General features: G+C 39.2%; 1 protein-coding gene across 5 annotated transcripts in view; it reads right to left on the bottom strand.

Annotated features, from left to right (window-relative positions):
- LRRC28 (leucine rich repeat containing 28) overlaps positions 1 to 12,112 on the bottom strand; it is a 166,342-nt gene that overhangs the window by 132,123 nt on the left and 22,107 nt on the right. For all 5 annotated transcript variants that reach the window (XM_064569970.1, XM_064569972.1, XM_064569968.1 and 2 more), the window contains exon 3: positions 11,933 to 11,973. In XM_064569970.1, the coding sequence (XP_064426040.1) occupies positions 11,933 to 11,973 (41 nt within the window). The remainder of the gene's footprint in view (positions 1 to 11,932; positions 11,974 to 12,112) is intronic.

The raw sequence follows: 12,112 nt of genomic DNA, 5'->3' as shown, positions 1-12,112 counted from the left end.
GACCAAACCACTCTGAACAGCTACGAACTCAACAGGAGATGGAAGAGAAGAATAGCAACAACTCTCTGAACAGAAAAGCGACCACTTTCTGGAAGGTAGGACGTTCGAAGTGAATCTGAGGCGATATTCAGGAGGATAGATGGCGGGGCAGGGGGCCTCTGACAGCAGCTTCTGGCAAGTGATAGAGCTGCGGAGAACAAAATCGGGACTTTTAGAAGTCAGCTCTGCTGAGGGATGTCGCTCCAGTGGCTAAGCAAAGGGTGGAAACCTCGTGGGACAGTGTGGTCTCGGGACCCTCGGGGTCACAGAAAGACCAGGGGTGCCTAAGTCCGGCAGAGCTCCCAGGTATCGGAGCGGGGAAGCCAGCTGCAGAGACGGAGCCGAGGCGCGGGCTCTCAGCTCGGGGTTGCCATAAACCGTGATCCGTGGCATAGTCGGGCCACTGCTCCTCCAGCAGGGACCCAACAAGCAGCAGATCCGGGGAGACTCCCCTCCTGCCCCAGGAGGAGCGGCGGGAGAGTGCACCGCAGGGATCTGCTGGGTTTGGAGACTCCACATGGGGTTGGGTGCCAGAGATAGAAACGCTCGGTCACAGGCCAGGTGAGCACAGAGTGGGGCTGGAGACTGGGGAGACGGGAGTGACTGACTGCTTTTCTCTGGGGCCTCACTGAGGAGTGGGGCCCCGAGTTCCCGGCTCCTCCAGGGCGGAGATTGGGAGGCCGCCGTTTTCACTCTCGTCCTCCAAAGCTGTACAGGAAGCTTGCAGGGAACAACGGCTCCTGAGAGCAAACCCGAGCAGATTACTTAGCCTAGACCAGCAAGGGCGGGGCAATTTCACCTCCGGCAAAGACATTTGGGAACCACGGCAACAGGCTGCTCCCCCAGAAGATCAGCGAGAACAGCCAGCCAAGACCAAGTTTACCGATCAATGAGAATGGCAGAACTCCAGTGCTGGGGGAATACTGCACATAGAATCCATGGTTTTTTTACCATGATTCTTTAGTCTTTCAAAGTTAATTTTTTTTTAACTTTTTTTTTTTGAATTCTTTTTCCCTTTTTCAACCAACATCTTATCAATCCTTTAAAAAAATTTTTTTTTATTTTTCATTTTTAGAGTCAAATTCTATCCCTTCATAACAGTTACCCTTATTTTTGGCATATATATATAAGATGTTCTCTCTTTAAAATTTTGAGATACAGTTTCTTCTAACAGATCAAAATACACCCGAAATCTCCAGTGTATGGCTTTGTTCTAGTCTCCTGCCTGATCACATTCTCTCCCCTCTCTTTTCTTTTTTTTTTTTAAATCCTTTTCTTTCTTTTTTCAAACAACTTCTTATCAATTCCTTTTATAAAATTTTTTATACTTTTCATCTTTACAGTCATATTCCATTCCTTAATCGTATCAACCCTTATTTTTTGTACATATATAAGTTTTTCTTTCTTTAAAGTTTTGGGAGGCACTTTCTTCTAACAGACCAAAATACACCCAAAATCTAGTGTGTGGCACTGATCTATGCACCAGCCTGATGATATTTGATCGTATTCTGTTTTTTTTTTGGTTTTGTTCTGGTTTTGTTTGTTTTTTTCTTTTTCTTTTTCTTTCTTTCCCTTTCTTTTCCCCCAGTTACAGGTCTTTTCTGATTTGTTTAGAGTATATTTTCTGGGGACTTTGTTACCCTGTTAGCATTTTGTTCTCTCATTCATCTATTCTCCTCTGGACAAAATGACAAGATGGAAAAAATCACCTCAACAAAAAGAACAAGAGGTAGTACCGACTGCCAGGGACCTACTCAATATGGACATTAGTACAATGTTGGACCTAGAGTTCAGAATCATGATTTTAAAGATACTAGCTGGGCTTGAAGAAAGCATGGAAGTTTATTAGAGAAACCCTTTCTGGAGAAATAAAAGAACTAAAATCTAACCAAGTCGAAATCAAAAAGGCTATCAATAAGGTGCAATCAAAAATGGGGGTGCTGCTAGGATAAATGAGGCAGAAGAGAGAATCAGTGATATAGAAGACCAAATGATGGAAAATAAAGAAGCTGAGAAAAAGAGACATAAACAACTGCTGGATCACGAGGGCAGAATTCAAGAGATAAGCGATACCATAAGACGAAACGACATTAGAAAAATTGGGATCCCAGAAGAAGAAGAAAGAGAGAGAGGGGCAGAAGGTATATTGGAGCAAATTAAAGCAGAGAAATTCCCTAATTTGGGGAAGGAAACAGGCATCAAAATCCAGGAGGCACAGAGAACCCCTCTCAAAATCAATAAAAATAGGTCAACACCCCGACATCTAATAGTAAAACTTACGAGTCTCAGAGACAAAGAGAAAATAAGCTGAAAGCAGCTCAGGAGAAGAGATATGTAACCTACAATGGCAGAAACATTAGATTGGCAACAGACCCATCCACAGAGACCTGGCAGGCCAGAAAGGACTGGCAGGATATATTCAGAGCACTAAATGAGAAAAATATGCAGCCAAGAATACTATATCCAGCTAGGCTGTCATTGAAAATAGAAGGAGAGATAAAAAGCTTCCAAGACAAACAAAAACGAAAGGAATTTACAAACACAAAACCAGCCCTACAAGAAATATTGAAAGGGGTCCTCTAAGCAAAGAGAGAGCCTTAAAAGCAACATAGACCAGAAAGGAACACAGACAATATACAGTAACAGTCACCTTACAGGCAATACAATGGCACTAAATTCCTATCTTTCAATAGTTACCCTGAAAGTAAATGGGCTAAATGCCCCAATCAAAAGACACAGGCTATCAGATTGGATAAAAAGACAAGACCCATCAATATGCTGTCTGCAAGAGACTCATTTTAGATGCAAAGACACCCCCAGATTGAAAGTGAGGGGGTGGAAAACCATTTACCATGCTAATGGACACCAAAAGAAAGCTGGGGTGGCAATCCTTATATCAGACAAACTAGGTTTTAAACCAAAGACTATGATAAGGGATGAGGAAGAACACTATATCCTACTTAAAAGGTCTATCCAACAAGAAGATCTAACAATTGTAAATATCTATGCCCCTAACATGGGAGCAGCCACTTATATCAGCCAATTAATAACAAAAGCAAAGAAACACATCGACAACAATACAATAATAGTGGGGGACTTTAAAACCCCCTTCACTGAAATGGACAGATCATCCAAGCAAAAGATCAACAAGGAAGTAAAGACTTTAAATGACACACTGGACCAAATGGACTTCACAGACATATTCAGAACATTCCATCCCAAAGCAACAGAATACACATTCTTCTCTACTGCACATGGAACATTCACCAGAATAGATCACATCTTAGGTCACAAATCAGGTCTCAACTGGTACCAAAAGATTGGAATCATTCCCTGCCTATTTTCAGACCACAATGCTTTGAAACTAGAACTCAATCACAAGAGGAAAATCGGAAAGAACTCAAATACATGGAGTCTAAAGAGCATCCTACTAAAGAATGAATGGGTCAACCAGGAAATTAAAGAAGAATTTAAAAAGTTCATGGAAACCAATGAAAATGAAAACACAACTGTTCAAAATCTTTGGGATACAGCAAAGGCAGTCCCAAGAGGAAAGTATATAGCAATACAAACCTTTCTCAAGAAACAAGAAAGGTCTCAAATACACAACCTAACCCTACATCTAAAGGAGCTAGACAAAAACAGCAAATAAAGCCTAAACCCAGCAGGAGAAGAGAAATAATGACGATCGGAGCAGAAATCAATGAAATAGAAACCAAAAGAACAGTAGAATAGATCAACGAAACTAGGAGCTGGTTCTTTGAAAGAATTAACAAGATTGATAAACCCCTGGCCAGACTTATCAAAAAGAAAAGAGAAATGACCCAAATCAACAAAATCATGAATGAAAGAAGAGAGATCACAACCAACACCAAAGAAATACAAACAATTATAAGAACATATTATGAGCAACCCTTTGCCAGCAAATTTGATAACCTGGAAGAAATGGATGCATTCCTAGAGATGTATCAACTACCAAAACTGAACCAGGAAGAAATACAAAACCTGAACAGACCTATAACCACTAAGGTAATTGAAGCAGTCATCAAAAATCTCCCAACAGCAGCCCAGGGCCAGATGGCTTCCCAGGGGAATTCTACCAAACATTTAAAGAAGAATTAATACCTATTCTTCTGAAACTGTTCCAAAAAATAGAAATGGAAGGAAAACTTCCAAACTCGTTTTATGAGGCCAGCAGTACCTTGGTCCCCAAATCAGACAAAGACCCCATCAAAAAGGAGAATTACAGACCAATATCCTTGATGAACATGGATGCAAAAATTCTCACCAAAATACTAGCCAGTAGGATCCAACAGTACATTAAAAGGATTATTCACCACGACCAAGTGGGATTTATCCCTGGGCTGCAAGGTTGGTTCTACATCCTCAAATCAATCGTGATACAATACATTAACAAAAGAAAGAACAAGAAACATATGATCCTCTCAATAGATGCAGAAAAAGCATTTGACAAAGTACAGCATCCTTTCTTGATCAAAACTCTTCAGAGTATAGGGATAGAGGGTATATACCTCAGTATCATAAAAGCCATCTATGAAAAACCTACAGCAAATATCATTCTCAATGGGGAAAAACTGAGAGCTTTCCCCCTAAGGTCAGGAATGCGGCAGGGATGTCCACTATCACCACTGCTATTCAACATAGTATTGGAAGTCCTAGCCACAGCAATCAGACAACAAAAAGAAACAAAAGGCATCCACGTCGGCAAAGAAGAAGTCAAACTCTCACTCTTTGCAGATGATATGATACTTTATGTGGAAAACCCAAAAGACTCCACCCCAAAACTGCTAGAACTCATACAGGAATTCAGTCAAGTGGCAGGATATAAAATCAATGCACAGAAATCAGTGGCATTCCTATACACCAACAAGACAGAAGAAAGAGAAATTAAGGAGTCGATCCCATTTACAATTGCACCCAAAACCATAAGATACCTAGGTATAAATTTAGCCAAAGAGGCAGAGAATCTGTACTCAGAAAACTATAAAATACTCATGAAAGAAATTGAGGAAGACACAAAGAAATGGAAAAACGTTCCATGCTCATGGATTGGAAGAACAAATATTGTGAATCTGTCAATGCTACCTAGAGCAATCTACACATTCAATGCAATCCCCATCAAAATACCATCCACTTTTTTCAAAGAAATGGAACAAATAATCCCAAAATTTCTATGGAACCAGAAAAGACCCCGAATTGCCAGAGTAATGCTGAAAAAGAAAGGCAAAGCTGGTGGCATCACAATTTCGGACTTCCAGCTCTATTACAAAGCTGTCATCATCAAGACAGTATGGCGCTGGCACAAAAACAGACACATAGATCAATGGAACAGAATAGAGAGCCCAGAAATGGACCCTCAACTCTATGGTCAACTCATCTTTGACAAAGCAGGAAAGAATGTCCAATGGAAAAAAGACAGTCTCTTCAACAAATGGTGTTGGCAAAATTGGACAGCCACATGCAGAAGAATGAAACTGGACCATTTCCTTACACCACACACAAAAATAGACTCCAAATGGTTGAAAGACCGCAATGTGAGACAGGAGTCCATCAAAATCCTAAAGGAGAACACAGGCAGCAACCTCTTCAACCTCAGCCGCAGCAACTTCTTCCTAGAAACATCGCCAAAGGCAAGGGAAGCAAGGGCACAAATGAACTATTGGGACTTCATCAGGATAAAAAGCTTTTGCAAAGCAAAGGAAATAGTCAACAAAACCAAAAGACAACCGAAAGAATGGGAAAAAATATTTGCAAATGACATATCAGATAAAGGGCTAGTATCCAAAATCTATAAAGAACTTATCAAACTCAACACCCAAAGAACAAAGAATCCAATCAAGAAATGGGCAGAAGACATGAACAGACATTTTTCCAAAGAAGATATCCAAATGGCCAACAGACACATGAAAAAGAGCTCAATATTGGGAATGCAAGCTGGTGCAGCCACGCTGGAAAACAGTATGGAGGTTCCTCAAAAAGTTGAAAATAGAGCTACCATACAATCTAGCAATTGCACTACTGGGTATTTACCCCAAAGATACAAATGTACAGATCCGAAGGGGTACTTGCACCCTGACGTTTATACCAGCAATGTCCAAAATAGCCAAACTGTGCAAAGAGCCAAGATGTCCATCGACAGATGAATGGATAAGAAGATATGGTATATATATATATATACAATGGAATACTATGCAGCCATCAAAAGAGAATGAGATCTTGCCATTTGCAACGACGTGGATGGAACTGGAGGGCGTTATGCTGAGCTAAATAAGTCAATCGGAGGAAGACATGTATCATATGACATCACTAATATGAGGAACTCTTTTTTTTTTTTTTAAGATTTTATTTATTTATTTATTTGACAGAGAGACAGCGAGAGAGGGAACACAAGCAGGGGAGTGGGAGAGGGAGAAGCAGGCTTCCCGCTGAGCAGGAAGACTGATGTGGGACTCGATCCCAGGACCCTGGGATCATGACCTGAGCCGAAGGCAGACACTTAACAACTGAGCCACCCAGGCACCCCTAATATGAGGAATTCTTAATCTCAGGAAACAAACAGGGTTGCTGGAGTGGGGGGGGAGGTGGGAGGGATGGGGTAGCTGGGTGACAGACACTGGGGAGGGTATGTGCTATGGTGAGCGCTGCGAATTGTGCAAGACTGTTGAATCACAGATCTGTACCTCTGAAACAAATAATACATTATATGTTTAAAAAAAAAAAAAAGAAGAAGATAGCAGGAGGGGAAGAATGAAGGCGGGGGAAATCAGAGGGGGAAACGAACCATGAGAGATGATGGACTCTGAAAAACAAACTGAGGGTTCTAGAGGGGAGGGGGGTGGGAGGATGGGTTACCCTGGTGATGGGTATTAAAGAGGGCACGTTCTGCATGGAGCACTGGGTGTTATGCACAATCAATCAATCATGGAACACTACATCAAAAACTAATGATGTAATGTATGGTGATTAACAATAAAAAATTTAAAAAAAAAAGTTCCACCAAAAAACAAAACAAAACAAAACACTCCAGTTAAACAGCCGAGATTGTCAGATTGGTCAAAAATCAAAGAACCAACTAATGTTGACTTCAAGAAACCCACTTGAAGTATAAAGACACAGTGGTTAGAAGAAAAGAATGCAAGTTCCAATTCAGTATAGCAGAATAAACTCCTACTGGACTGATCCTTTGGCAGATAACTACTAAAATGCTAAAGAACACACACACACACGCAGACGACTCTAAGACACTGCAGAGTAAACAAAAACAAGCCAATTCTGGTGAAGAGTGTAAACTTAGAAGAAGGAATGGCACTGGGTGAGTTTTGAGTTTTGTTTTGTTTTTTAAACAGATTTAGTTTAAGGCAGGGTACAGTTACCATGCAAAGCAGCTAAAATTCTGATAGAAAACTTCAGTCTTACTAGCCTAAAGAACAGGAAGACAGAGTTCAGGGCAACCATACCTGGCAAATAAAGGGAGAATACCAGAAAAAAAGAGCCAGGGAAGGGGAACCCCAAATTCTATTTCTAAACTTTGCCTAAATCAATGGCAATCCCAGAACCATGCAAATATAGAAAAAACTGCAGCTAAAGGTAAAAGAACTGCACTGAGATTTTAGCTGCCCTCCAGGAAACATTTACTGCTTAAGTCAAACCAGGTAAAGTGCCTGCTAAGCAAAAATATCAACACCCTTTGAATGTACATAACAGATTCCAGTCTCCAAAACACAACATTCCCAATTGTCAGGATATAATCTAAAGTTATTCAACATATGAAAACTCAAAAAAATGTGATCCATTAACAACAACAAACAATAGATATCAAGCTCAAGATGACCAAGATGCTGGGATCAGCAGACAAGAAATTTTTATGTAGTTATTACAGCTATACATAGTGATCTAAAGTAAGATATGCCTGTAATGTAAAGATGGGAAATTTAGGTAGGAAGGAAGGAAAAAAGGGAGGGAGGTAGGAAGGATGGACAGATGAATGAACAAACAAAAGAAAGATCTAAAACTGAAAAGAGTACTGATAAAGCTGAATAACAGAATGAATATGACAAAGGAAAGAGTTTATGAACTTGAAGAAAGATCAATATAAATGATCTAATCTAAAACGCAGAGAGAAGGGGCACCTGGGTGGCTCAGTCAGTTAAGTATCTACCTTTGGCTCAGGTCATGATCCCAGGGTCCTGGGATCAAGCCCCACATCAAGCAGGGAGCCCGCTTCTCCCTCTGCCCCTCTCCACTTCTGCAGAGAGAAAAAAAGACTAAGGAAACATGAATAGTGCCTTATAGGAACATAGGACAACATCAACAGACGTAACATATGTGTAAATGGTGCCCAGGAAGGAGAAAGGGAATAGTGCATAAAAAATATTCAAAGAAGGGCGCCTGGGTGGCTCAGTTGGTTAAGTGACTGCCTTCGGCTCAGGTCATGATCCTGGAGTCCCAGGATTGAGTCCCGCATCGGGCTCCCTGCTTGGCAGGGAGTCTGCTTCTCCCTCTGACCCTCCCCTGTCTCATGCTCTCTCTCTCTCTATCTCATTCTCTCTCTCAAATAAATAAATAAAATCTTTAAAAAAAAAAATATTCAAAGAAATAATGGTTGAAGATATTCAAATTTGGGAAAAGACATAAATTCACAGATTCAAGAAGCTCAGCCAACTCCAACATAAATACAAACAAAATTATAATACTGAGGTACATCACAGTTAAATTTCTGAAAACCAAAAAAGAAAATCTCGAAAGTAGCCATAGAAAAATGATGAATTAATACATGTGGAAAATGATTAAAATCCCTCTTATTATATATAATATACATAATACAGAATTATACATTATTTATGCATTTATATTATATAACTTACTTATAATATATTTATTGTTATTTCTTATGTAATACATATGTTATATATAATTAATTACATATATATAAAAATACTTTTAAAGTGCTCAAAGAAAAACACTGTCAAGTGTGAATGCAACCACCACTGTATACATAATACAGTTTGGAGTATTACTTTGCAGTCTTCTTCATCTTCATGATAGTTTCACTTTTTTGCCTGAAGGCCTCAAGAATTCTTTCTTTAAAGTCTGAAAAAGGCTTTGAATAAATTCCACATCCATTACTAATAAAAAATTCTTGAGAAAGTAGGAATTAATGGTGTGGTAGGTAGCCTCCAAGATGGTCCCCATTGATCTCCACCACCTGGCATTTAGGCCCTTGGGTAGTAGCCTCCCCTTAGGTGTGGGCTGGACCTACTGACTTGTTTCTAATGAACAGAATATAGTAAAAGTGATGGGATGTCACTTCATGATTAGATTAGAAAGAGACTGTGGATCCGGCCTTCATACCCTCTCTTGCTCTTTTTTTCCCTGCACTAATGGAAGCCAGCTGCCATGTTGGGAACGACACTACAGAGAGGCCAACTGGCAAGGAACTAAGGGAGTCAGTCCTCTGGCCAAGAGCCAGCAAGGAACTGAGTCAACCTTCAGACCAACAACCTGAGATTAACTGAATCTTGCCAACAACCACATAAGTAAACAAAGAGGACACTTCTTCAGTTGAGCCTTCAGGGAAAACAGCAGCTCTGGGCAACAACCGTGATTGCAAGCCTTGAAAGAGACATTGAGGCCAAGACACCCAGCTAAGCCAAGCCCTGATTCTAGATCTTCAGAAAATATGAGGTAATAAGTATTTATTCTTTTAAGCATCCCTACCCACAGTTTAAGCCACTACATTAAATTTGTTAAGCAGCAATAGATTAATACAAATGGGTATTTACTTAACACAATAGAATACATATACATTAATTGTAAAGCCAGTATCTTTCTTATGGGGCAACCCTGGAGGCTTTCCCACTAAGGTCAGAAAGAAACAAGGATGCCCACTGTCTCAAGTATAATTTCACACTGTTCTGGAAGAACTAGCCAATGCGATCAGACTAGAGAAAATAATTAAAGGCATAAGGTTTAGAAAAAAAGAAACAACATTATCTGTATTTTCAGGAGAGAGTATACCTGAAAGACCCTGAGGAATCAACCATAAAACTAACTCAAATAATAAGATTTCAGCAAGGTAGCAAGATATAAAGTTAACACATGAAAACAAACAGTGCTCATATATTCAAAAATAACCACTTAAAAGAGGTAACAGGTAAGAAAATGCATTTACGCTAGCAAAAAATATATATTAAATGTTTAGGAATAAACTTTAGAAATGTTCAAAACCTATATGAAGGAAACTGTAAAGAACCTATAAAAACAAAAGTAGACTTAAAATAATGTTAAGACATCTTTCTTCATATATAAAAAGAATGAAATTAAAAACTTGATAAAGCAGTGGGATAGAAAAATCACCAAAGATGTTTAAATCAGACAAATCTGTACACTAGTTTAAAACACTGGGTTGCGGGGGAGGGAGATTGGGATAATTTAAATATACAATGTACATTAGATGATATTACTGAATTCATATTACTTTTTTTGTTGAGAGAGAGCATGAGCAGGGGGATGGGCAAAGGGAGAGAGAGAATCTTAAGCAGGCTCCACATCTGGTGTGTGGAGCCTTACACGGGGCTCGATCTCACGACCCTGAGATCATGACCTGAGCCAAACCAAGAGCTGGACGCTTAACTGACTGAGCCACTCAGGTGCCCCTGAATTAATATTACTTTTAATGTGTGATAATATTAGAATTATGTGCAAGATTGCCCTTATTCTTAGGAGATACATACTGATCTATTTAGGGGTGAAGTATCATAATGTCTAAAATTTGTGTGTGTGTGTGTGTGCACGGGAGAGGACTGGAAAGGGAAGGGGGGAGGAAGATGATAGGAGACAGAAAGAGAAAGCAAATGTGTCAAAATGTTAACTATTAAATTTAGATGAAGCATATATGGGTATTCATTGTACTATGCTCTCAACTTTTCTGTTAGTTTGAAATTTTTCAAAATAAAAGGATGGGGGGAGTGGAAATGACAAACTCCCAGCTTAAAGATGGAAGTGTAATGTTAGTTTTCCTTCCTTTACCTCTTGAAAATCATGCAAAATAATAAAGAGAACAAGAAATGGCAATGCAAACTCCTCCTTCAACAAAATTAGGAGGGAGCTGGAAAGAAAGGGAAAGATTCTAAATATCCTCCTTACAGATAAATCAAGAGATCCTTAAAGTTGATGCACTAAAAAACAAAGGTGTAAACATATTATTTAGCATTATGGAGGTGATCGTCAAAAGAACTAAAAAAAGGGGCGCCTGGGTGGCTCAGTCGTCTGCCTTCGGCTCGGGTCATGATCCCAGGGTCTTGGGATCGAGCCCCATATCGGGCTCCCTGCTCGGCGGGAGGCCTGCTTCTCCCTCTCCCACTCCTCCTGCTTGTGTTCTTGCTCTCGCTCTCTCTCTGTCAAATAAATAAATAAAATCTTAAAAAAAAAAAAACTAAAAAACAAATGAGGTATGGAGGACACAGGGAAGTAGGTTTTCACTCTTCATTATTTCATTCTTTATTTTAACCCTTTTACACTGTTGAACTGTTTACATCAAGTAACAAATATAGTAGTAGTAACAGCAATAAACTTTTCCAATTACACTGACTGTCCAGAAGGATTTTGTGACCAAGAGGCTGCACCGAGAAAAAAATGTATCTTTCATAGCTTTAAAAAGTTTATCTTTACTACCTTAAGGTGAGATATTTAAAACACAAATTTAAATGGTAAAATACTTTAAAATATTATTGGGTTTAGCAGAACTACTTACATGAACACTATGACCATGATACCAAAAAATAAATTAATACATTAAAATGATATATCCTATTATTTCAAATAAAATTATTTTCATTCTTGTTTTTTAAAAAATTTGAATAAACAGACTCACAGTTCCACAAGGTTTGGAAGCTTCTGAGCAAGGTTTTCTGGCTGAAAATTAAAAACTCAGAATTAAATTTTATTTTTGAAAAATGTATAAACATTTCTAATGAGCTTAAACACAAAGTACTATCTTTTGGGGGGGTTGTAAATCTGGAGAAAATAATGCAAAAATAATAAAGCAGCAGGT

This window comes from Mirounga angustirostris, unplaced genomic scaffold (assembly GCF_029215605.1).
Source record: "Mirounga angustirostris isolate CCGP_5_RB_7025 unplaced genomic scaffold, mMirAng1.0.hap1 SCAF_9, whole genome shotgun sequence".
Taxonomy (NCBI): domain Eukaryota; kingdom Metazoa; phylum Chordata; class Mammalia; order Carnivora; family Phocidae; genus Mirounga; species Mirounga angustirostris.
Note: the sequence above shows the minus strand (reverse complement) of the source record. Positions and strands in the feature narration are given on the sequence as shown.